At 42.6% G+C, this 27351-nt stretch overlaps 1 protein-coding gene across 5 annotated transcripts; it reads left to right on the forward strand.

The window, feature by feature from the left end:
- The first annotated feature begins 4209 nt into the window (after nt 1–4209).
- LOC134410355 (small integral membrane protein 10-like protein 2A) lies at nt 4210–26760 on the forward strand. 5 transcript variants are annotated; one of them, XM_063143578.1, is made up of 5 exons: nt 4210–4470; nt 15497–15597; nt 22921–23080; nt 24996–25176; nt 26505–26760. In XM_063143578.1, the coding sequence occupies exons 1-5, from the start codon at nt 4279–4281 to the stop codon at nt 26672–26674; spliced, it is 804 nt and encodes a 267-aa protein (XP_062999648.1). In that variant the 5' UTR covers nt 4210–4278; the 3' UTR covers nt 26675–26760. The 5 variants fall into 5 exon arrangements, 4 of the variants coding, with proteins under 4 accessions (XP_062999648.1, XP_062999649.1, XP_062999651.1 ...); XR_010026253.1 differs by lacking the exons at nt 4210–4470; nt 15497–15597; nt 22921–23080; nt 24996–25176; nt 26505–26760 and adding exons at nt 5632–5713; nt 8726–11207; nt 11377–13134; XM_063143579.1 differs by lacking the exons at nt 15497–15597; nt 24996–25176; nt 26505–26760 and having other exon boundaries at nt 22921–23070.
- Nucleotides 26761–27351: the final 591 nt, after the last annotated feature.

The raw sequence follows: 27351 nt of genomic DNA on the forward strand, positions 1-27351 counted from the left end.
GCATTTTCTTCCTAAATTTCAGTGGTATCCTTTTTAAGCCTCCAAAGCAGTTTACCACTGAAATTCGTCAGCAAATCACTGATTCCCACTCCCAGTTGGCAGTCCAACTGCAGCAAGAGTGCAGCCAGCAGAGAGGAAAGTGGCCCCCAGATTTCCCAAAGTTGCCAACTTTGGAATAAGTCTCATTAAACTCAGTGGGACTTATTTATTTATTTATTTATTGCATTTCTATACCGCCCAATAGCCGGAGCTCTCTGGGCGGTTCACAAAATTAAAAACATTCAAAGTATAAAACCATAATATAAAATACAATATAAAAGCTCAACCAGATAAAAACAACAGCAATGCAAAATTACAAATTTAAAACACCAGTTAAAATTTATTTATAGACTGTTAAAATGCTGGGAGAATAAAAAGGTCTTCACCTGGCATCTAAAGGCATATAATGTAGATGCCAAGCAAACCTCCTTAGGGAGCTCATTCCACAGCTGGGGTGCCACAGCCGAGAAGGCCCTCCTCCTGGTAGCCACCTGCCTCATTTCCTTTGGCAGGGGCTCACGGAGAAGGACCCCTGAGGATGACCTTAGGGTCTGGGCAGGTACATATGGGAGGAGGAGTTCCTTCAGATAGCCTGGCCCCAAGCCATTTAGGGCTTTAAATGTCAATACCAGCACTTTGAATCGGGCCCGGACCTAGACTGGCAGCCAATGAAGCTGGAAAAGGACTGGCGTGATGTGGTCTCGCCGGCCAGTCCCTGTTAGTAACCGTGCTGCCCTGTTTTATACCAGCTGAAGTTTCCGGACCGTTTTCAAAGGCAGCCCCACGTATAACGCATTGCAGTAATCCAAACGAGAAGTTATCAGAGCCTGGATAACTGTAGCTAGGCTATCTCTGTCCAGATAAGGGCGCAGTTGGTATATCAGCCTGATAAAAGGTGCTCTTTGTCAATGAGTTCACCTGTGACTTCTGAGTAGACATGGATACAGGATAGAGACACATGGATAGAGTAGACGTGGACTACATGTCTGTAATCAGCAAGGTTTGCCTCTGTGATACGAATCTTTCTTCATGATTTCTTTGCAATACTCCGCTATCATTGCTGATATAGCTCTGTATTTTTGCATCATCCTCTCACCTCTCCATTTATGTTTTGTCTTTCTTTTATTCCCTTTTCTGCCCCTCCGTGATACGAGGAAAAGAACTCGCATCACTTGCGGAAGTCTGTTTTCTATTAATGTTTGACTTCAGAAGTTAGGGCGGTAACCGAAGCACAGCCAGAAGTTGAGTAAATTATTCTGAATTGTTCTCCGCTCCTTCATTAAAAAACCTCCCACCCCCCAGAGTTGAGATCTTACTGGGAAATCTTTATACCAGTTTATACATCTGATAGTGTTCCTTTCCAGAATTCATACGTAACTGAAAGGCAGACAAATGGTTCTTACTTAGATATAGAGGAAGTCGGTTTTAAAACAAAGTTTCAGATGTTGAGTATTTGGCTTTATGTGTTTATCTTGGCACATAAAGCAGAATTACTGTATGTGGGTGTGGATTACCAGAATAATCACGTTGATGTAATCCTGGAAAATTTGACACAGCAAGAACATGAGAGATTGTTTTTATAGCACCTTTTTCTTTTCTTTTTTTTACCAAGGAACTGTGTCTATATTTTTTAATGGTGGCATTGCCACCTTTGCTGTATAAATAGCCAACCCATTTACACTGCACTTCTTGACATGTTTACTCAGAAGAAAATCCCATTGAGTTCAATGGGAATTATTCCCTGGTAAATTTCTATACAGGATTGCAACGTAAGGAAAGGAAAGGAACCTCTCGTGCAAGCACTTGAGTCATTGCTGACTCCTAAAGGAGCCTGCTTTTGCTGACGTTTTCTTGGCAGACTTTGTAGTGGGGTGGTTTGCCATTGGCTTCCCCAGTCGCAGTTACCTTTCCCCCAGCTAGCTGGGTGCTCATTTTACCAACCTGACCTCAGAAGGATGGAAGGCTGAGTCGACCTGAGCTGGCTGCCTGAGAACCAGCTTCTGCTGGGATTGAACTCCGGCCATGGGGAGAGTTTCGGCTGCAGTAACTGCCGCTTACCACTCTGCGCCACACGAGGCTTTTAATCACAACCTAAATGTGATTAAAATTCACCATTTAGACCTGGCTACCCTGCACGTGTATTGCAACAATGATCACCTATTCTTTTCCTCTTCTTTAAACTCCAATCTGTACTTTCCTATGAGATATTTGAGGTAAGAACTAAGGTCAAATCAACTAAGGTTATTTAGAGATTGGACTCCTCTGGCAAGAGCCAGGCAGGGTAGGAGAAACAACTGAGGTAGATGGCCCATTGAGCTAGGTGACTTACTTGCAGTGGGCAGAGTTAGTCTGTAGGATCCTACAGCCTCTCTTCTTTCCTTCCACCACGTTGTGGTAGGAGCAGTCTCTGCCTGTTAATTGTATTAATTTCACTTGTTTAAAATCAATCCATTCTTTAATCCATCAAGGCTGTAATCCCATACATTTTCCTTGGAGTAAGCACCATTGCATTCAATGGGACTTACTTCTAGTTGATGTGTATGCCTAGGATTGTACTGTCACTCTCTTCAGCCTTTTCAATTATAGCACTGAGGCTATGAAACATGTATTCATAGAGTCTCTCTGGCTCCATTATTACTGGCCTTATGGTGGGCAATAAATATTTGATTGTTCCAACAGGCTTGCATATATGCAGATCTGAAACTATTGGATGCAATGTTTGTGTTCGTTGCTATAGTTTTAATCATAGCACGATCATAACTTCAGGTACAAAAATGGAGTTTGCTTCTGATGCTGCTCATTTGGGAGACTGCTGGACTTCTCCAAGCTGGTGGAGTTGGACTGCAACTCCCATCATTCCCAGCCGGCTGGTGGAGTTGAACTGCAACTCCCATCATTCTCCAGATGGGATGAACTACAACTTCTATCATTCCCAGCCAGGCTGGTGGCCTCATCCAAATGGATTGGCCTGCAAGACCCATCATTCCCAACCAGACAGGAAAAGTGATGGGAGTTGCAGTCCAACCCATCAGGAGATGCGCACCAGGTGGGCGCGGGCTGCTTAAAGATGCCAAGAGAGGTTCGCCTGGCACCTACATTACATTCAACGCCAAGTGAAGATCTTCTCATTCTCCCAGTATTTTAACTGTTTATCATAGTCTTTTAACCTTGCTGTTTTAAATCTGCATTTTAAATCTCTATAAATCTCCCTATTGCTGCTTGGTTTTACCCTGGTTGTGTTTTTATATAGTATTTTTTATTATACTGATTGGTTGTTTTATACTGTTGTTTGCTTTATACTTGATTTGTGTCTGATGGTTTTAACTTGTGTGAACTGCCCAGAGAGCCTTGGCTATTGGGCGGTATAGAAATGCAATAAATAAATAAATAAATAAATAAAATTTCTTCTGTTGCCCCCAGATTGTGGAATGGCCTGCCGGAGGAGATTCGTAAAATTAACTCTCTGTGTGATTTTAAGGCAGCTTTAAAGACTAGCCTTTTCCGGCAGGCCTTTCCAGATCAATGTAAAATCATGAATTTTTAAGATGTATTGATTCTTGTTCTAATGTTGTTCCCCGCCTCGATCCAAAGGGAGAGGCGGGTAAGAAATAAATTATTATTATCATTATTATTATTATTATCATTATTATTATTATTATTATCATTATTATTATTATTATTAAAATAGAGTGACCATATGAAAAGGAAGACAGGGCTCCTGTATCTTTAACAGTTGTATTGAAAAGGGAATTTCAGCAGGTGTCATTTGCATATATAGAGAACCTGGTGAAATCCCCCCTTCATCACACCAGTTAAAAGCTGCAGGAGCCCTGCCCTCTTTTAAATCTGGTCACTCTAGTATAGCTCCTGCAGTTTTAACTGCTGTAATGAAGAGGGAATTCCACCAGGTTCTCCATATATACAAATGAAATTCCCTTTTCTATGCAACTGTTAAAAGATACAGGAGCCCTGTCCTCCTTTTCATAGGGTCACCCTAAATAAAATAAAGAAGGGGTTACTCCAGGCGGAGGAGGGAGTTGTGCGTCCTGACGTAGGCGCGCCGCGGTGACGTCAGCGGCGGGCCCCGTTACCCGAACGCCAACCTTTGGTCTGCATGCGCAGTCTCCCTTGTCTCCCGGCTCGTTGACGCATCCGGGTCATTTCGGGGGAGAGAGGAGGGGAGTGAGGAGGCGGAGCTTCTTCGGCCTGGCTCGGCAGGTGGGTCCGCGCCGGACGTATATGGCGGCGGCCGCGCTGCTGTCCGCCCTGGCTGCCAGGCTCTCGCAATCGGCGGCCGCCCGCTCCTACGGGCTCTTCTGCAAAGGGCTGACGCGGACCCTGCTCATCTTCTTCGACTTGGCCTGGAAGCTCCGCATCAACTTCCCCTACCTGTACATCGTGGCCTCCATGATGCTCAACGTCAGGCTACAGGTGACCTTTTCGGAGGGGGGCCGGGGAGGGGCTGCTGCTCTCCCGCCTCTGTGGGGTCTTGGCACCGCTTCAGATGGCGGCCGTCAAGTTGTACACGTTGTGCATAATATAGGTTTACGTAAGTGGGTGGTGGGTGTTTATAAATATATATGGGGGGGGCGGGCGTCGTGTGTCTTTATAACTATATATGTGTGTGTGTTTGTGTGTGTGATGTTTATTTATTTATTTATTTATTTTAGAGTATTTTTATCCCGCACCTCAGCCAAAAGGGTCTCGGAGCGGCTTACAATTTATCGAGAAAGAAGACAGTCCCTACCCTCAGGCTTACATTTTAAAAAAGACACGACACATAAGGAAAAGTGGATGGGGAGGGAAGAGGGAGAAGAGAAAGATAGACTAACAGCACAGTATTAAAAAAACTATTTTAACCTCAAGTATTTACAAGGTGGAAGCCAAAATGTTTAGCTTAAACTATATATCTTTTTAATACTCCGTTGTTAGTCTTTCTATCTTTCTTATACATCTTACCTGAAGTCAAATGGCATCCATAGTGGATCCAGAGCCTCGTTATTGCATTGTTGTGCTGTTTTATACCTGCCTCTATTTAATGTTTGTATGTATGTGTTACTTATTTTATATATATATATAGAGAGAGTAACATTTGCAAGTTAAAATAAACAAGCACTGCACATATTGATGTATTTTTATTACGTTTAAATGTCCATTCTTTGGTTCAAAGGTCTCAGGGCAGTGACCTGGTGCACACATAACAACAACCTAGAGTACAGGTTAAGTATGGGTTGTTGTCAATTGTGGTGGGGGGTTGTTGAATCGTGGCTCGTCATTATCTATGAACCCTGCACTATGATTCAACTATAGGATTTTAACCACGAACAACCCAGTGTTGTGTTGTTAACAAGTGAGCTTGCATATTTTTCAGTGGCATATTTAGCCTAGCTGGATAAAGAATGTTACTTTCTGGGTGAGAGGCACATCTTGAAGTTGGTAGTTTCTCAGTTATTTGCCAGGATGTGATACCAAACCCTGTGGAAGTAGTTTGCCCGCTACTACTCATGTAGAACGGTGTCTCTGACTTCATTTGCCAAATGTTGGGCAGTGTGTGTGCATGTTTTGCTCTTGACAAATCACTGCCTTTCAGGTACTTGTTGCAAATGGGCACCATAGCTATTGCGGTGAGGAAGTCAAAGATGACTTCACTTGATGTCCCTTTTTTGAGCTCTAGGTAGGACTGTAACTTTAAAAATAATAATCAAATGTAGGTGTTTTCATGTTTGAAAAATTTGCAAACCACATGGTGCACCCCATGCACTTGTTTCTCAGACATTTGGGGTGGGTGGGTTCAAAGAGGATCTGTCATACCAACAAGGCAGACACAAACATTATTGCACGCCTTACCAGCAATGGGTCCATAAATAGTCAGTGCTCAGGTTACTGTCAGTTCCCCCTGGACTTTTCTAGGATTGCTGAAAGGAGAGCGTGGATTAATGTGTCCCTGACTAGAACTGAGTAAAGACACTGAGTTAACAGAGGAACCAGGCAAGGGGCTTAAATGTTGGAAGAGTGTGTAGCAGCCAGTGACACAGGAGTAGCTTGGATGTACTTAGACTGCTGGGCTATCGCATCTGTGAGGTTTTAGAAGTTGTGTATATGTATGACAAAGTTTGAGAAATGCAGACAGAATTTCACAATTAATTTTTAAAACATGTACTAGAACAGATTTCCCAGATTCCTCCAAGCATCTTAATGAGAGACAGAAGATGGATTTTTTGTGTGTGATCATGATGGTGTGATGGTACTTTGGAGTCCTGCGATGCAAAATGGAGTGCTAGCTGATTCACCAGCAGCCATTCCCACAGGCTGTGCAGAGGGAGATGAGAAAGCAAATGGAGCCATTCCACCTGTCCTGCTGAAAATTTAATGTTTTTCCTCTTCCCTTCCCATCCCTTTTTCCTTGTGTGTCGTGTCTTTTTAAACTATAATCGTGCTGGCAGGAACTGTCTTCTTTTATTGGTTTCATGTAAGCCGCTCTGGGAGCCTTTTTTTCTGAGGATCAGGATAAAAATACTTCAGATGAATAAAAATAGCACTATGCAGAAATAAACTATGAATCATTGCAAGCACCTTGCGTTTCATGTGGCAATGCTTTGCAAAACAACAACATAATGTAGCACATTTTCATCCCCACCTTAGGTAGAGTTTGGTTTGGGGACGCAAATGGTCTGATCTATGCAGAGTTCGTAACCAAATTGGGTAAGTGCAGACTCTGGAAATAAGGCACAAAGTGAACCACACAGTTATTCTCTGCACTTCGGTGGACAAATAGTCTCACCTGCAATAAAACCCCTTCCTCTGTCTTGTAGAACTTCCTATCAGTGCCCCTCCTTGTCTGCGTGTTCTTAACTGGCCATCTTTAAAATGTCTTGCTACTTGTTAAAAGTAAGAGATTTGGCTATTTTCCATGTTGAGTGGTCACTCTAGTTTGGCTGTACTAGATTGGAAGTTTCAGAGTCAGGGCTATCTTAAGATCTCGATAAATATCTTTATTTCCATTGGCTTTGCATTAGGATAGGAAATACATCCATAAAACAGTAACTTGCTCTGTCTGTTAATAATCAGGCTGGCATATAGAGTCTCAGCTTGGTTGCTTGGATAAGAACATAAAGGCATTGAACCAAAAGTGTTGTATGACACTGTTTAATCATAGGGTAGTATTTTATCAATGTGTTTGATATGACATGAATGAGCTCTTAGTCTCTTGACTCTAAAATAGTTTGTTGCTCAATATGATATTCCAATTTGGGATTTCTACCCGGTTACATTGTGGAGATGGAACTTCTACAGTCTCTTGCCCTAAGAGTAAGAGACTGTAGAATTAAGAAATAAATACTTAAATATGGGTAAGAAATAAATTTATTATTATTATTATTATTATTATTATTATTAAAGATGTGTTCTCTCTCTCTCTCTCTCTGTCTGTCTTGTGGAAAAGGTGATTTCAGGCAGCCTCATTGCCTCAGTAGAAACCTGATCGTACAAAACCTTGAAAGTGGTCTAATGTTCCATTTAATATCTTTGAAGACAATGATGCTTTGTCTAGAATAGCTTCAGATTATGACATCATAAACTACCATAAGTCACCTACTTGGATCTTATTGGTTAAAATAAGCTATTGTTACATAATAAATATTCCGTTGTCTGGTTTGTTGGACCATGATGGATGCTTTGTTTCATCTAACTAAAGAACAAAATTAAGTTGCAGCAATCCAGTTGTAAAAGGAAGAGAAGGTAATGTGTGCTAGAGCAGAGGAATATAGGTTTTTGAGGTGTTACTTATTTCTAAGATGAGGATGGTAATTGGGTACTCTGGGGTTGTTGTGACTGAGGATCATAGAATAGCAGAGTTGGAAGGGACCTATAAGGCCATCGAGTCCAACCCCCTGCTCAATGCAGGAATCCACCTTAAAGCATCCCCGACAGATGGCTGTCCAGCTGCCTCTTGAAGGCCTCTAGTGTGGGAGAGCCCACGACCTCCCTAGGTCATTGGTTCCATTGTCATACCACTCTAACAGTCAGGAAGTTTTTCCTGATGTCAAGCTGGAATCCAGCTTCCTGTTAATTGAGCCCATTATTCTGTGTCCTGCACTCGAGAAGCGATCCTGACCCTCCTCTGTGTGACAACCTTTCAAGTACACAAAGAGCGCTATCATGTCTCCCCTCAGTCTTCTCTTCTCAAGTCTAAACATGCCCAGTTCTTTCAGTCTCCCCTCATAGGGCTTTGCTTCCAGACCTCTGATCATCCTTGTTGCCCTCCTCTGAACCCCCTCCAGCTTGCAAAAAGTGAAGCCAATTTTTTTAAAAAGTGTGTATTAAAAAAATTAAACATTTCAACAGACGTAATGGTAAACTCAGATTAGTTTTAAAGAGAAAACAGATGTTTCCAATCTCATGGCCACACCAAGGGGGGTGGGAATAGCAGGTAGTGTGTGAGCTCAAGCATGCCTTATGCACATTCCCATAGTGGGAAACTGCTTCAGCATTGCATCCACAATGAGCCATTTTCTTCAGTATCTCAGGAAATCTCCATTGAAGTTTTTATAATATGAAAATTTACTTAAAATGGTTAAACAGTCCAGTTTCATCTGTTTAAAGGCAGAATAATCAATTTAAAATGATTTGTTTTACAGCCGTAGCGACAATGAGTGTGTTAACTCCTTGCGTCTTTGTTTTGTTTCAGGTTCATATTGAGATTCACTAACTCGAGACATATGCTGCAATTAAAAGGCGTTCTCCCATATTCTGTGGCTCAATACAATGCAGAGCTGGAGGACAGACGGGTGATGCATATCTCTTGTATTGATATGGAACAGGAAGGTGATTTAGGCCACCAGCAGCTGCGTAAAAATGCCCTAAATCAGCAGAATGAGATTCATCTTCCAGATATCCATTCATTAGGAAACAGTGCTCATGTGGATAATAATGATTTGCAAAAGGAATTCTTCTCTCTTAAGATCAGGAACTGTACTCTGTTTAAAGCTGTCCCACTGCCTCATATTGGCAAAAAAATGCCACCACACCTGAGCGATGCCGCGAATGGAGCTGCATCTTCCAAGGAACCTCTCGGTCTGCTTTTTTCTCCAGAAAGAGATCCTTTCGAGAAACTCTTTCATCACTTTCATAGCACCATGGTGACGAGCTGGCTGGAAAGAGCCCACAACTTCATTAGCGACATGGGCACGTGGAGTCTCTCTGCAGATAACTTTGTACGCTTTGCACATTTCTGGCTGTCTGAGCTCCAGGACAATCAAAAACAGCAACTGTTGGATCTGGAAATGGGGGTGATTGAAGATGAAGTCCGCCTTGCGTTCCTTGGGGGGTCAGACTCCAAGGAATTCCAGCCTTCGGATTTGAATTGCATTCTTGCTGCTGTGCTGAGTGAATATCCCATCAGGCTTGTAAACAACCAGAACCCATACGTTTTTCTTGACTACTTAAACCTCATGTCTTCAGCGAATTCACCTGGGTATAAGAAAATGCTTTCAAGTATACAGTACACAACCAAGAACCCTCAGATAGCTCAGTGGTTGCTAGCTATACGAGCATTTGCACTTGCAAATCTCTGGCATGCAATAGTGAAGGTAAAAACACAGTAGCTGTGAAATGGTAGTGTTGGTTGTTGTAATGTTCCCTGTAAACTACTTTTAAGATGCATCAGGTACCAAGAGAGAAAATACAGGCGGTATTTAAAAGTATTTTGGGCAACCAATATTAAATAGCGTTGGGGAGTTACAATTACAGTGAAATGAGATAAATAGATATTTTACGACATATATATTGATGGGAAGTGATCTTAATGTTTTCAAGTCTGTTAAGTTAAAATGGAGGGCTGCAGGGCTGACTGAGAACAGCGTTTCTCGCCTCTGAGTTAATGTAGCAGTCTTCCCCAACCTGGTGTCTTCTAGATGATGTGTTGGTCTACAATTCCCCACATCCCCCAGCAAGGATGGGGATGCTGGGACTTTTAGTCCAACACATCTGGAGGGTACCATGTTAGGGAAGGCTGCATAAATACCAATAGAGATGTGTTTGAATTTTACACCCCTTTGACTTCCTTCACACGTGTCATGGTGGCAAACCTAGATTTTCCATTGCGTGTACACATGGCAAGAAAAGCACATTTTATGCTGTCTGCATCCCTGCCATGCCTGCAGATGAATACAGGTGTTTGCTGTGAACATGCATTGCCTTTTTGAAGCATTTCGAGAGTGCATCTTAAACAACATGTAAAATATCCCCGACTTTTGGCTACTGTTAGGGCCAGCTTTGTTTAGGCTGAGAGATGGCTCAGCTGTAACTCCAAAATCAGCACCATCTCACGGACCACAGTTTGTTTGTAGCCTCCAAGCCAAGTTCAGAAACCATGGTTGGAAACTGGTTTGCAAACTACCGTTTGGGCAAATTGATCTGGTGTTGCATCCAAACCCAAAACAACATGGTACGCTCTTGGAGCCTACTGTTTAGGAATCTCTGGAACCTATTTCAGAGATCGTGGTAGGAGAGGGCAACCCATGTGTTGCCTGTATGTCTGCAACACAAATCCTAGATTGACATTACAACTTGCCCAGCCCTATAAGAAGGCTACCTACTACAACAATAGTTATTATAATCATATTTCTGATGCTGAATGAATTCATGTCATGCTTCTTCAAAAAGAGCTTGTTGCTCTAGAGCTGTGAATGTTTTCTAGAAGCACATCATGTATTTTCTTAGAAAACATGTCCAGAGGTCAACGCAAAAGTCTCTTCACAGATCTCAGTTATATTTCCCCAGTGCTATTGTTACCTCTCTGCAGTTTTGGTACAGTTGCAGATAACATACATATATCTGCCTCCTGTCCCTGACTACTACTGGAATCAGAAAAAAAAATGGTGACTACGTGTTATCAGCAATTGTCTTTGGGACAGTTCCAATAGTGCATTTCGTGTGTGTGTATTTGAAAATATATGTTGAATCGGTCCAGGACTGTTCAGCCTTCCATATGCTTTGGACTACAATTCCCACCACCAGCATGCCCTTTGCCATGTTGGTGAGGATTATGGGAGTTGTAATCCAACACATAGGGAGAGCACCAGTCTGGTCTACTCTGACTGCTAGTGATTCTCCAGTGTCTTGGGCAAATCTGTCTTAAGTGGGGATACCAAGGACTGAACCTGCGCTAAGTACCGTATTTCTTCGATTGTAAGACACCATCGATTGTAAGACGCATACTAATTTCAGTACCACCAACAGAAAAAAAACACCCAAAGACACACCCGCGATTCTAAGACACACCCCATTTTTAGAGATGTTTATATGGGGAAAAAGTGCGTCTTAGAATCGAAGAAATAGGGTATGTGCCATGTCACTAAGCTATGTGTTGGATGCAACTTTGTCATACTTAGAACAGACCCACTGGAATCATGGTGACTTGCACTACCCATCGTGCCTAGGTCCCATTGATTCCAGTGGATCGTCTGTCAGTATGATTTATGTCAGGATCCAACTATATGTTTAAAGGTGAGTATAGTACTAGGTAACATGTTTCGATAGATGCACGCCCAGCTTCCCATTTGGGGTGAAAATCGGCTGAGCATTTGGAATGCTTGGCGAACTGTGGGTCAAAACTCTTATTTATTCATTCCCCCCCCCCAATTTAGTCTGTTGCAGAAAGAAACAGCCAAGAGTCATGTGGCACATGACAGATTTATTGTGGCCTAAACTTTAGTGGGCAGCGTCCCCTTCATCAAGGAAATACTATCTTTACTTTGCAGGCACGGGCTCCCTTTCCATAAATTTGATAAAGTGGACTATGGTCCTTGACAGCTTATGCCACAATAAATCAGGTATTCTTTAAAGCACCTGGACCTTTTTGTGGAGTGCATTGATTTTTTTACTGGAGTATTGAAGGCTTGTTTCTCTTTGCAATGTGTTTTTTTTTTTGGTACTTGCTTCTAAAACATCAGTATACACATGTAACGAGAGCCGCCTACTGATTCCTTGCTTGAGCCCCACTTAAAAAAAGTTTTTTGACTTGGCACTCGGAGCAGCGCCAGGCAGCCGAGTCTAGCTATCATTTTAATTTTCAGCGATGCTCCAGAATGATGCTATGTCAGAGGCGTGGCGGAAAATCCAGACAGTCTCTAAACCCAGATGTTCAATGCTGTTCTGAGCACTGTTGCCACCATGTAAGCCTGGAGGAGGGGACTGGCGAAAGGGCACTTTGCCTACAGCCCCCTTGAACCAGGAGCCAGCCTCTTTAATTAACCCTATAAAGCCTTTCCTTATGGCTTGGTGTTTTTAAATGCAGATACTGCCCCCAAATCCTAGGTTCGTCTAGTGTTGCTTTTGTGGATGCAAGGAAGTAGGGGGAAAGGGCAGTAATACTCCTACACTAGGATGCCCTGTGCCGGATATGCTAGGTGACATAACTTGCTTTTTTAAAAGCTAAGCTTTGACGCCTAGCATTCGCTTGCAGCTACATAGCTCTCTCTAGTCAGAAATGTACACAGATGCAACAAACATCTGCCAAGGTAGATGTAGAGGCAGGGCTAGTGGTATAGTCCAACTCCCGCTCGCTTACTTTTTAGCCCTTTCCGGGGCTGGCACGTGAGCAGGGCTAATAAAACTCTTGAAAAATTAATGCACCCCCTCCCCCCAAAGCAGCACACTGAGTTGGTGTTTAGTGGTACATTTTTGCTCTTTCAGGATCATTCTTTTGGTGTGTGTTTTTTATCTTAGACTTTTTGAGTCAGTGCAGATGTACATTTTACCATTCCCTAACCTTAATGGATTGGGAATTGGACACATAATTGCATTCTCTTCCTCCACACCTTCTGGAGTATAAATTCTTCCTCTTTCCCTGACGCCTTTAATCATACTTCAGTGTTATGCCAGTGTTATTAACCACGATCAATGCGAACCGGGGTTTGCTCCACACACACTGTATCTGAAACCATGGTTTGATTTCTGTTTTCAAATCCTGGGTTAGAACTGGATCCTGGTTAGCTTTACCTTGGCTAACGTTTGCACAGGTGTAACATTGTACAGTGATTAACAGCTGGCAATTTTATATATACACTAGCTTCTATACTTGAATATACACATTACGTAGATCAGCCTTCCTCAACCTGGGGCGCTCCAGATGTGTTGGACTGCATCTCCCAGAATGCCCCAGCCTGGCTGGGGCAGTCTGGGAGTTGTAGTCCAACACATCTGGAGCGCCCCAGGTTGAGGAAGGCTGGCGTAGATGCTTCTCTGTGTAGGACTATAATATCTGCACTTTTACTGATTTGTAAGAAAAAACCAGAGGAGCGCTTGGGTTTTAAAGTGCTTGTGAAGGTACATGAAAACTTTAACTGGAAGACTTATTTAACAATGCTTATTGTTTAAACCAGTTTTCCCAACCAGGTGCCCTCCAGGTGGACAACAGCTCCTGTCATCCCCAGCCAATGTGGCCACTGGCTATGCTGGCTTGGGATAATGGATGCTGTAGTCCAGCACATCTGGAGGAAAGTGCAAAATTGAAGTGGCTTTCGAGGTCAGTTTTTCCTTATATACCTCATAGTAAGTAGTGACATAGGTGCTCCTGAAAAAGATCACACGTGGTCTAAAATAAATTTGGGAACTGAGGCAACGTCCCTGAATCACTGCTTAAAGGTGCTGCATGCATGTGTTGAACTATAAAGATATATTTGGGAAAACCTCCGAAATTAGAGCGATAACTTGCAGGAAAAGTTGTGCACACTTGCATCTTAAAGGTGTGTGTGTATGTATATATATGTCAGAGATCTATCAGTGCTTAGTAACTTGCTGTAAACATCTCATCACTTTGAGCTGTAATAATCATTACGACATATCCGATTAACAATAGGGGCTGAGATTCAGAGATGCCATTAGTTCCACATGCCCATGTGGACTTCTTTGGCTTGCGTTTCCTGAACAGCAATGCCACGTGGCATACCTCTCTTCAGACTGAAGGGGGTTTCAAGAGCTTCCTGGGCATTATTATTATTATTATTATTATTTATTTATATAGCACCATCGATGTACATGGTGCTGTACAGATTACACAGTAAATAGCAAGACCCTGCCGCATAGGCTTACAATCTAATAAAGTTGTAGTAAACAATAAGGAGGGAAAGAGAATGCAAACAGGCACAGGGAAGTGTAAACAGGCACCGGGAAGGGTGAAGCTAACAGTATAGAGTCAGAACAAACTCAAAGTTTAAAAGCTATAGGGAAAAGAAAAGCATGCCTAAAGTAGTTCTTTGTATCCTGCCTAAAATGTGTGTGTGTGTGTGTGTGTGTGTGTGTGTGTGTGTGTGTGTATATATATATATATATATATATATATATATATGTGTGTGTGTGTGTGTGTGTGTAAGTTTCTAGCATATCTTTAAAAGAGATGAGTGGATTTAATGCTCCTGCATTTTTGTGCAAATTGTGTACTTGCCTTGAATATGACCATTAAAAAACCTGAAAGGTAACTGAAACATTCCAGCAAAACCGAAAGGAAGGTGGATTCCTTAAAGTTATTAACAGTATGATCCACAGCTCTGTTAAGCTGACGAATTTAAGGCAGATGTTCAGCCTGACCCTATGCAGGCTATCCCGTTGTGAACCATCTCTCATACTCCCATGTAAGTGCACACAGGATTGTGACCTTAATTTGGTTTTAGTGGGACTAGTGCCCCAATTCAAAGCACATTTACTTCTTCAGAAGTCCCATGCAGCCTCTAGGCTTACTTTCCAAATTGCATACATTTAGAAACAAACGTTGGCAAGAACCCAAACACATCAGCTTCACTGGGTTGTGGATTAGATTATAACATCCTACTTCTAAAGTCTGCACTTTATACTGGGTGGGGCGGGGATCTATTTTTAGAAGAAGTTTTCTTGCACTACTAGAATTGTTTTAACTGATGAGAACATAAAAAAGTAAATAGAATGCTTTCTTCTTGATGAAGAAGGTATGTATATAAATCAAAGAGGGGCTTGCTTAATGTGAAATTATATGCAAGTGGACAGTGGTGTTCTTATCACTGTTACTGTTGATGGCTTCCTGGTGTATCTTTGTAGAAAAGAGACTTCATAACTGAAAAAGACGTTGAGCTCCTGGAGGGCGAAGACTTCTGTAGGAGTGAGGGTTAAGCCTAGGGCAGAGAGCCACAGACCATTTAAAACCCTGTACTTCCACCCTAGCAAGCTTTGTCCTTTCCAAAATGGAAGTTGAGGCAGCTTGAATGGTCTGTGAATTGTTCTCACTAAATGTCCTACACACTAGTAAAATACCATTTGCGCTCTAGGGTCTTGAACGGACTAATGTCCAAACTACAGGCACATAGGCCTTATTCATGATAATCGATTTTCTAGAAGAGTTGGGTTCCCCCTCCCCCCAAAGTATTGACAGAATTGCAATTAAGTTATAAGATTGCTCACTAAATAATGTCATGCTTTTAAAATCCAGTTCTATAAGGCCTTGGTCAGTACCCAGCTCTCTTCTGAACAGCCTATCAAGAGTTCTATTTCTGCTGCTAGAAAGCAATCCAGTGAAGTGGTTAAAGAAAGGTAAGAATACTTTCATTGAGAGAAGAGGAACTCTTCTGTCGTATATTTTCTAACTTATATATTCTGTGTTAAAACTAGAACTGAGGTAAACGCTACACCGCTCTATGAAGTCGTTGTGCACAATCCACTTTCAACAGAACTTGCGTAGGAAAGAAGTTCTTGGTGGATCGTGGCCATTGCCTTCAAGTTAGATAATGCTTTTATATAACCTTGAACTGAATATGTGCCTGTACTCAATTTTGTATGTAATGCCAAAAACAGATATCACAGCACACTAATGATGCTTCAGTGTTTATGTCAACGGTATCATTTGTGAGGTGCTTGCCTTTTTGTTTTCTTTTAAAAACACACAAAGATGTAGAAGTACTCTTCAATTGTTTTTAATGTAGTGAGTAGGTGGTAATGCTTACGGAGTATACCTATCTAAATCTCAGTGAAGTCTTTCCAGGCTGAAAGAACTTGTTGTATGTAACTGAGAAAAGTTTAGTTGCTTTGCTTGCCTCTTAAAAGCACCGTAGAAGTTACCAACCTAGCGTTGTCTAAATATTCTATGATGTGGGAAAGGGTGTGCGTGTTCTTTTCCGCCCCCTCCTCCTGTCAGTTGCACCTCTTCAGCTACCATCTCATTCACAACCTTAATTCATTCCCATGGGATTTGTGTAAGAGCCCCATTTGAAGTTGGTTGAGGTTGCTCAGCACTGATGCACCTTCCATCACTACTTCTCAGCATTTAGACACCACAGCGGGGAACTAGCTGGAACAGTGCATTTTTAAGGGTCTCAATCCAGCCAAGCATGGGCGCAGTACCAGTCTAGGCGGAAGAGTCCCGCGGGGCTTGGTTTTCCCCACTCCTTCAATACGAAGGCAAATATAAGCGGTGCGAGAGACGTTGCAAGGAACAGGAGGTCCATGCGCCCTGTGTTGATCCCCCATCCAGCCCTTTCTGTGCACATCAGCAGGATGAGAATATAAGTCTGCACAGACTTTCGGCTTCCTGCAATGCTTCCTCACACAGTCTTGTGTGCATAAGGATGTTAGAAGAACCCTGCACGACCAGACCTCTGTCTAGGCTGAGGTGCTGAACCTGAGGTCCAAGGTTCCCTAGGAGACCACGCCACCTTTCCCTGACCTCCACCCCTGACCACCAATCCTTTGATGATTTCTGGCTTTTGTGCAGTTTCCCCCCCCCCAATGCTCAAAGGTTGAAATGCCCCTGCTAAGGCTTATCTATAGCTGTAAGAGCTTTGAACTAAAATATGAGGGTATTTTGGCCCAGCCCCTTTTCCTTTGGCCCCACCCACCACTGGAACGCAGCACCCAAGAGCTTCTCCCAAATGGAATTCAGCTCTCAGGTTGAAAGACGTTCAGTACCCCTTACCTGGGCTAACATCTCTATTCTCACAGTGGCCAGCCAGGTGCCTCCAGGAAGCCCCCTTGCCAGGGCATACAGACAGTGCCCCTCCACTACTGTTGCTGCCCAGCAATTGGCATTCAGTGGCATACCTCTGTGGAACATAGAGTCATGGTGGCCAGTAAGAACCTAAGAAGAACCCTGCTGGATCAGACCATGGGTCCACTTAGTCCAGCAGTCTGTTCACACATGGCCAACCAGTGTCGACCAGGGACCGACAAGCAGGGCATGGGTGCAACAGCGCCCTCCCGCCCATGTTCCCCAGCAACTGGTGCATATAGGCTTACTGCCTCTGACCCCTTCTCTTTCCCTTTCCAAGCCCTTTAAGCCAGGAGCCCATCTGCACCCAGGGGTGTCGAACGTAAGGCCCACGGGGCAAATAAGGCCCTTCTGGGGTCCCAATCGGGCCCCTTGGGGTTCCACAGATGGCCATTTCCCCCTTTCCCCCATGTGCCTATTCTTTGGTGATGTTCCAGCTTTTTCATCATTCTGTGTTCTCAAAGGCTGAAATGCCTCTCCTTAGTTCCTGGAAGTAAGAGCTTTCCAATGAAATATGCTGGTCTATTTTTTTCCATCTTTCGGCCTTGCTCACCACTGGAATGTGGCCCCCGAGATCTTCTCCCAAATTGAATTCAGCCCTTGGCTGGAAGAGGTTCAACACTGCTGCTTTAAATTATGTGTTGTGTGAATAATTGCTTTCCCTGTGTGCTTTCGTGGGTGAAGAATGGGGACGATAGGGCTCTGTTGAGAATTGTCGGACCCCTCCGTGGATGCTGTGCCCTGATCTACTGGATCAAGACCATTAGTTTCCTATAAAGGAAATATTTAAGTTCCTTTGATGGATTTCTCTAGTACTTGTTCTAGAGGACTGCTCAGACATTTCGATTTGACATGGCCGCCTATCAGAAAGAAACTTACATCTCTCTAGATCTTAAAGTTTTATTAGAAAATAGTTTTGAAAGGGCTTCTGTAGCACATTTAAAATAGGAACAAAGCAGTGTTTGTACAAATATGTGGTTTTCTTGGATGATGGAATTGTGTGCTTACACCACTGGAGGGAGTAAGAGGTCAAATATTTCAGGCCTATTCAATTGTTACTTTTTATTTTCTCAGCATCCAGCTGTCTCCTGCAAATGTGCTGAATTTTGAACTCCTTTCCTCACCATTGTCATGACAAATAGAGCAATGTATCAAACAATATATTTATTGCGATGATGATTTTTAATTTGAAAATGAAATGCCACTTGACGGTTTTCATTCGAGCTGCGTTGAAAAGGAGAAATAAAAAGGTCTTGTTGGTAAAACTCTGAACAAGTTTGCTTTTTCTGTTACGTTTGCCGGCTTTGTCGTTCTTCCATCTGATTTGATGGCGCTGGGCACAAATGGCTGTCGGGCCCTCCTTTTCAAACTTCCCTCTGCTTTCTTGTAAAATTGGACAGGGAAATAGTGGCGGGATTCAACTCTGGACTCCTCAACCACAAGATAATAGTGACGGCTGCCAACTTCGATGGCTTCAAAAGGGGATTATACAGATTATTGCTGATAAGGCTACCAATGGCTATTAGTCAAGTTGGCTAAATATTACCTCCAGTATCAGAGGCCTTTGTGAACCAGTTGCTGGGGTAAACCAGGAGAACGATGCTATTGCTCTCATCTTCTACCTGTGGGCTTCCCACAGGCACCTGGTTGGTGCCTGTGGGAAGCCCATTGAACAGAATGCTGGACTAGATAGGCCTTCAGTCTGATCCATGTCAACACCAACACCACCCAATGGCAAACTGGTTTTATCACTCTAGGATAGCTTTCCCCAACTTAATGCCCTCAAGATGTTTTAGCCCGCATCTCAAAACATTATTATTTGTTACGTTATTTTTATGGCAATTTTGATAGCTGTTTTTAAGATCATAGAGTGGTGTGGATCTTGAACCACTGAGCCTGTACAGAAAACACGCTATAAGATGGTTAGGCCCATAACCCTTTTGCAGAAAATGTTTTGTGGGCTTGTTTAAACCATGGTTATGTAGCCACCATGGCTAGGAATGATTCATACAACATGCTAAGTCATGGTTCACATGACACACTAAGTCATAACGTTTAGCTCAAAATGCTTAACCATTGTATCTTAGCGTAATAACAAAAAGGTAATAAATATAAGGTAATAACAAAAATAAAAAAATAGATATAACTAGTGAAAGCACCACACTGCAGTAATTGCTCCTCCTTTGAACCGCCCAGAGAGCTTCGGCTATTGGGCGGTATAGAAATGTAATAAATAAATAAATAAATAAATAAATAAATAAATAAATTTGTGCGAGAGGTCAGTTTTAGCAAAGTGCACTAGAGGGAGCTCCAGAGTGTGAGATATTGGAATATGTCTGCCAAAACGTTACCAAGGTTTATTTATTTATTGCATTTCTATACTGCCCAATTGCTGAAGCTCTCTGGGTGGTTCACAGAAATTTCAACCATCAAGTACAACTCAAGGTATAAAACAAACAGTACAATGTAAAAGCACAACAGGATAAAACCGAGCAGCAATGCAGATATTTATACAGATTTAAAATACAGATTTAAACCAGCAAAGTTAAAAGACTATGATGGTAAACTGTTAAAAGTACTGGGAAAATCAAACGTTCTTCACCTGGTGTCGAAAAGTGTGCAATGTGGGTGCCAGGCGAACCTGTTTAGGGTGCCACAGCAGAGAAGGCCCTGCTCCTCCTGGTAGCCACCTGCCTCACTTCCTTTGGCAGGGGCTCATGGAAAAGGACCCCTGAGGATGACCTTAGGGTCTCTCCAGGTACATATGGGAGGAGGCGTTCCTTCAGATAACCTGGTTGTAATGCTGTTATGTGTCATGAAGCCGGCTTTACACATAATGCAGCAGCGATTGCATGTGTGTGTCCCCAGTTTACTTGTAGTCCCTTGCACTGATTTACATTAAAATTAAATCTCAGCCTAAATACATCCCTGTGGTGTAAATGGTTGAAATCATCATCATAATAAACTTATTTCTTACCCGCCTCTCCATTTTGATCAAGGCGGGGAACATCAGTAAGTATAAAATACATAAAATACTGATTAAAAACATAGTATATATTGTTAAAACATCCTAAAAAACATCCTAAAACCATACTAAAAACAAGAAAGACCTAGTGCACCAAGTCCCTTGTTTCTACTGCAACGGACTAACATGGCAACCCCTCTGGAAATATACTAAGTGGAGCTTTGCTATCGTGCACAGATTTTTAACTGTACGCCTTAAAATGGAACAAAGCGCCCTATAGGTTGACCTACAAAGGAACCTTATTTTAATTTGTATTCCATGGAAATGGTGTAAAAACTAAAATCCAACTCCCTGAATGAATTTCGTTTTTGAAAGTGAAATATAGACGTTACTAAAACATCTAAAACACCTACCAAAACAATTGGAAGCAGAAGTCCTATTCTGTAGGGGGTAGTTGATGCAACCACTTATTTTTCGTCAAAGCTCAGTAAACATAAGAGTGGAGAGAGACTCTTTCAGTAGCTAGTTCTTGGAGCGCAACTAGATGTAGATATGGCCTGCAGGTTCCCTGTAAATTTGGCAGCTGGAAGGAGAATTTGAAGCACCATTTGAGAGGGAAAGCGCCTAAAACCAATTTTAAAAATCCATTCTTGGGATGGGGTGCTGATCTGCAGATCAGCAGAAGGGCTGCTTCTGTAACTTGGCATCTTTACATCAGCCAGGCCCTCAACCTATCTGCAGTGCTGTTTGTCTTCTCCCTGTGGAGGAAAAAGCTTGGTGCTTCAACTGTATTGTCAGCTGCCAGCAGAGATTGCCCCAAACACCTCCATGTGGAGTTTGCCTTCTTTACAGCGGCCGCACACTCAGTTGACATTTTCATCGAGCTGTCCACCCCAACCCCAAGATCTCTTTCTCCCCTGTCTCTGGGCTCATCTACACCAAGCAGGATATTCCACTATGAAAGCGGTACGAAAGTGGTATGTAAAAGGCAGGAGCCACACGACTGCTTTATAGTGGTATTGAAGTGCACTGACAACTGTTGGGGTCCATGATACATCTACACCAAGCAGGATATAGCACTATGAAAGTGGTATGAAAGCGGTATATGGTATGTGTCATGGGCCCCAACAGTTGTCAGTGCACTTCAATATCTCTATAAAGCAGTAGTGTGGCTCCTGCCTTTTATATACCACTTCCATACTACTATCATAGTGGAATATCTGCTTGGTGTAGATGAGCCCGCTGATTATGCTTGAAGTTGGGACTTTTGCCCCAATGTGCATCACTTTGCACTTGCTTACATTGAACTGGAAGCTGCCTATATGCCTTATTTGCCCTGCTGTGGCTGCGTAGTGGTGCTGTGTTGGTTATATGACATAGCCACCGTGGGGGTTTTCACCAAAGCTGCGAATTTTAAAAGCTGAGGACTTACACTGATACTTCTGCTTTGAAGCGAGGTCACCACGGTCCTCCCACTGTGAGGCCTCACTTCATCGTTGAGCTGGGGGCATTCCGGGGCAGATGGCAACCACTGAGAGGTTGCCGGAAGTGCGGGGAGGCCGGGCAGGGGGCAAGCTCAGTCAGCCAAATGGCCGCTAGAAAGCCCACACTCCCTGTTGTTGTGGGAATTTCCAGCCCCCACCCCGCAGTGGCAATACCTTGGGGTTTCAAGAGGAAGGAGCGGCACTGTGAAGACACACCCCTGCATGTGTGCCCGGTTTTTGGATAACCCCAGCGCTGAGATGGCATCAACTTTGCAATCATTTCACCACCAGGTCAAAACATTCTTCTTTGCCCAGACAGTGACCAGTCTGCCCTGCTGGGTTTTTACTGCCTTTTAATTCTGTTTCGTGATTGTATTTTACTGTTTTCGTTGCAGTTTGCCTTTGTCTGAACATCTTTGGTTATATTTATTATTCAGATGTCTTTTGATGAGGGACGGTTTAGGGTCTGAATTGTGTAAACTGTCTGGCCTGGATCCATGTTATCCATTTCTGGCTTCGTTGCAAATTGGCACTTCAAACAAATTCCCTGGTATCCAAGATCCTGTTAGACCATTTTGAATCTCCCTGGTCAAAGGCCATGACAAGGAAAATCAAGTCAGTAGGGCTTTCAGCTCCTATGTTACTATCAAGGGATCTAGCTAGTGCCAAATCAACTGTGAAACAGAGGCTGCTTGATATAGATATGCAAGACTTTCAAAGTGCTGCTTGGGGTCCATGCTCCCCCCAGTCCCTAGGCCTACCAATCTCTTTCTGCAAAGACGGGATGCCCTACCTGCACTGGTTAACAATCCCCAAATACAGGAGAGCATTCTCACTAGCCAGACTTAACATCCTTCCCTCTAAACTTTTAGATGGCCGATACAACAAAATCCCATTGCTCAACAGATGCTGTCCCTGTAAAAATACTGAGGTGGAAACCGTATCACACGTGTTACTGTCCAGTAGATTTCATCAAGGGGCTAGGAATGATCTTCTGAACCCCCATTTTACAACCTTTTCCTGGTCACCCAACTGAATTCTTAATGTCGCTATTACTTCGGAACACAGACAAATCAATCACCGAGCAAGTGGCCAAGTTCTTGAACTTGGCCATTTCTATTAGATCCTCTATGATTACTTGTCTTTTTAATAGCTAACTGTACGCTAAGTGTTTCTGTATGTAACTTTTGTTGGAATGGTCTATTGACTGCAATAAATTGTTGTTGTAAATATAATAAAGAAACAATAGAGAGATAACTACATAGTTCTTTGGATCCTGGCTATAGATTGTAAATAACAATTGCTGATCAGTCTCCTTAGAAATGTAAATGATCAAAATAGTATGTTTTTCTTTTTCTTTTTCATTTTGCATCCTTTTTCCAAGCGGTGTTAATTATTAACATATTTGCTCTTCTCCTCCTCAGAGCTCTACATACTGTTCAGTTGGGATATGTCGATGTCTTGGATTATCTTGTTAGAAACCAGAAGCTTGATCTTGATGTTGCTGATGAAAAGAACAGAAATCTTTTATTTTTAGCCACTATATATGATCAGTCTAAGATTTTGGACTATTTCCTTGAAATGGTCAGTTGGGTAGAAGATTTCATTGCATTGATTCTTTTAGGTTTCTTAAAATATTATTATAAATTAGAAGATAAGAAAGATGTTAAGGCTGCCATTCCATGCGGATTTACCTGGGAGTATGCCTTATGAGACATTATGAAACTTACTTTTGAGTAAACATGCATAGGATTGCACTATACACTATATTTCACCCTTTCTTCAAGGAGTACCGGAAAGTGTATGTGAGTCCCCCCCCCCCCCAATTTTACCCTCATAACAACCTTGTGGAGTCGGTTGAGCTAAAAGATAACAAATGGGTCAATATTACACAGCAAGCTTTAGACCTAAACGAAATACTTGAGCTCAAATTTCCCTAAAGCTTGGGCCTCTATCCACTTCATTATATTGGCTCTTAATCTGACTTTTGTCTATCAAAGTTAGACAACTTGTAATTAGAACTGTCATTGACCCCTCTACACATGACACGTCATTGTCGCTGAATTTACCTATAGGGCTACCACGTTTCTTTTTAGGATTATTTAACCCTCAAATATCCTCTGCAGCCTGAGTTTGCATGACACAAGTCACAGCAAGCTTGGTGCCCCATGGGCACTTGGAACAATGCAACAGCACACACACACCCGGAAAATTAAGCCACGGTGGGTTGTCGTGGCATGCAAACAGGCTCCTTGCCTAGTTGTAATTTGATTCAAATTGCTTGTCATCTTTCAAGGTTGATGTATGACCATCTTTTAACTAATTAAATGGAATTAATTAAAAGACCATCTGGATACACGAATGCTGTCAGATTTTTGGGTGTATGTATGCCACCTTTAGCCTGTGTATGTCTGGATACATGAGTGCTACCAGTTTTTTGGGTATATGTGTGCAACACTCAGCCAGTGAATGTGTGAAATTAGTATATAAGCCACCTCTGAAATCTAAAACAACCAAGAGTCTTGTGGCACTTAAAGATGAACAGATGCATGAATCCTCAATGATACGCAGACACGTAAAATATTGTAAACAGTGGAAATACAGTGCCTTCTGTAACAATTACTTTGCGAAGCTATAATATATACAAGCTAAGCACAGGTACCATTCACAACAACAGCAATAGGTGAAAATACTGGCTGGGTTCACACGATCACAGGGGTAAAAGAAGCCATCATGGCTTCACCCCCTGCATGTGTTGTCCTATGCAAGTTTAGATAGGAAAAGCCCTACAACTCCCAGCATGGCTTGCTGGGGAATGCTGGAATTTGTAGGACTTGTTTCTGTCTAGTTATGCATAGGATTGCACTCTTAATTAATTGCTACCTTAATTAACTTTGTTAAGTAGGAGAAGAAATAACGGCCTTGCTTCGCACATAAACTAGTAGACTCCAACTTAATGATAAATTCTGCTTCAGCGAAAGAGTCTCATTTTGGAAGATCCTTTGTTGAATCATGAACCTACCGCACACTACGATTTTCATCTGATGCCCTCCTCCGAGTGCCTTTTCCAAGGGAGGTTTGGAGGATGTCAACAAGGGAGAGGGCCTTCTCGGTAGTGGCCCCCTGATTTTGGAATGCTCTCTGCAGTGAGGTCTGCCTGGTGCCAACATTGTCATCTTTTTGGCGCCAGGTCAAGACTTTCCGCAACTCCCAGACACTTGACAGTGTCTGATAAGGCTTTTTAATGGGTCCTGGGATTTTTATTGTTGATTGTTTAAAATTGTTTTCTATATTTTTGTTAATGACGGTGTGTTATGTTATTAGAATGTGTTTTATGGTTTTTATCTTTGTGAACTGCCCTGAGAACTTTGGCTCTTGGGTGGCACAGAAATACACAGCACTGCCCTTTTAATGCTATGCTAGTTTGACCTTAATATAAATCTGCTTTGGTGGGTGAACAGTTATTTCCTACTGATTTCTCTTTCTTTGTTTTCCCCAGGCACTTCCAGTCCCCGATGTGAACCAAGCAGCAGAAAATGGAAACACAGCACTTCATGCTGCAGTAAACACCGGGAAGATGCATCTTGTCTCTTTGCTCTTGCATTACCCTGGAATTAATGTGAATGTACGAAATCCACAGTGTGATGGAGCAACCGCACTACATTTCGCTATTGCTTATGGTAACATTTTAGATCTTTTTTGTCTCTGAGAAGTTTTGACTTGGTATACTTACAACTGGGGAGTGGACACATTTTGATCTGAAACTTGGCACGCATACTAAGGGGACCCTAGGTTATGCTCCTCAGAGTTATTTCGATTTTAAATTGTATTAATTAATTTTAATTAACTTATATGTGTCCACATTGTTGAAGCCTAGAGTACCTAGGGACAAACTTCCCTAAACAGCTCAAGCTTTGCTGTCCATACTGTTTGAAGCCTGGTGAGATTAGCAGACTGATGGACAGGGTTATATGCCTGACCCTTGCTGTGGGGCAGCCCCCTGCCTTGTTAGAATGGAGTGGACAGACTACCTCCTTCTGGGGGCTATAGAGGTGGGATACAGGTATCAGAAGGTACGCTTTCACTCAGACTGGGTGGGCACAATGAGCCTCTTCAGACATGAAGCTGATTGGTGGGAGATTCAGGACAAATAAACTATGGACCTCACTACCACAAGATATAGCAATGGCCACCAATTTGGATGGCTTTAAAAGGGGGTTGGATACATTCCTGGAGAAGTTTATCAATGGCTACTACTCCTGATGACTATGTGATACCTCCAGAATCAGAGGCAGTAAGCCTGTATACACCAGTTGCTGGGGAACACGGGTGGGAGGGTGCTGTTGCACCATGTCCTGCTTTGTTGGTCCCTGGTCAACAGCTGGTTGGCCACTGTGTGAACAGAGTGCTGGACTAGATGGACCCTCGGTCTGATCCAGCAGGGCTCTTCTTATATTCTTATGTTCTTAACACACTAAACCATGGTTAGGCCACAAACACTTTTGCAGCAAATGGTTAGTGAGCGTGTTTAAACCATGATTATGTAGCCACTATGATTAGGAATGGTTCACGACACTCTGAACAGGGTCGTTGTGTCCAATTCTTGACAGCTGTATAAATTTACTTGGAAGATTTCGTTGTATAAAACTATAAGGGCTATTCCAAGCTTAGTCCTTAGCTAATCCAGGTCTGTTTGCTAGTAGAAAATAAAAGTAGATCCCACCAGCTATCAAGTGATGTCTGCTCACCTCTACCCTAGAGAGCCTTTAGCACAGCCTTCCTCAACCTGGGGCGCTCCAGATGTGTTGGACTGCATCTCCCAGAATGCCTGGGGCAAGTTGAGGAAGGCTGCGTCTAGCCCCAGGTTGAGGAAGGCTGTGTCTAGCAGTTAGGCAGGACTGGGTTAGATGGACCAAATGGCCTGACTTAATATGAGGCAGCTTCATATGGATGTAATAAAGATATTCTATATCGAAACAAATCTTTACCTCTTTCTTAATCTATCCAGGGCATCTGGGAATTTGCTATTTATTGCTGAATGCCTCCGCTGATGTAGAAAGTCCCATGGAAGGGCTTACACCTTTGCAGCTCGCCGAGATGTTTGGGAATGAAACTGTAACTGGACTTATAGAAATGCATGTAAAGAAATTTAAGCTTGAAAGTAAAATGCTTTCCTGATTCAGCTTGTTGAAGAAAATTTTCTAGAGTTTTGAAATGCACCTATTCTAATTTTTGTATTAAAGCTTCTTTCCCCCTCCAAAGAAGTTCTGGTGCTTTCTTCACTAGAAGTGTGGTATTATTTTCCAGTAGCACTCCTTGACTTATAAATGGTCATTTACTTATTTTGATCTGACACTGCTTGCTGATTTTATTGTCTTCCTGGTTTTACAACTGAAGAAACTAACCTGTGACGAGGGAGCATTATGCTAAGTCTTCTCTCTCTGTTTCTCTGTGGCTGAATTCACACAATACGATAGTCCACCCTCAAATGTTGAATGTGGATTGAGTGTGGGTTGTCATTGAACTGTGGGTTACGTTGTTTGAACCCAGCCATGCTAACAAAACATCGTTTGTTAACCACAAGTAACCCATGAAGAGGATCCATGGTTTGTGGTTGGGTTGTGAAATGTGGGTTGTTCATGATTAACAATTCATAGTTTGTTAGCATGGCTGGATTCAGACAACACAGCAACAGCCATGGTTGAATGACAACCCACACTCAATCTGTAGGCCACATTTGGACAATCGACGGGGGAAACAACACACTATGTCCCCGGCATTTCTGGATTTGAAGTCCAAAATATCTGGAGCCACTCTTGTTGGCTCTTGAGATAGAGCCAAACTTGTTTGTCAAC

The sequence above is a fragment of the Elgaria multicarinata genome, chromosome 17 (genome assembly GCF_023053635.1).
Source record: "Elgaria multicarinata webbii isolate HBS135686 ecotype San Diego chromosome 17, rElgMul1.1.pri, whole genome shotgun sequence".
Taxonomy (NCBI): domain Eukaryota; kingdom Metazoa; phylum Chordata; class Lepidosauria; order Squamata; family Anguidae; genus Elgaria; species Elgaria multicarinata.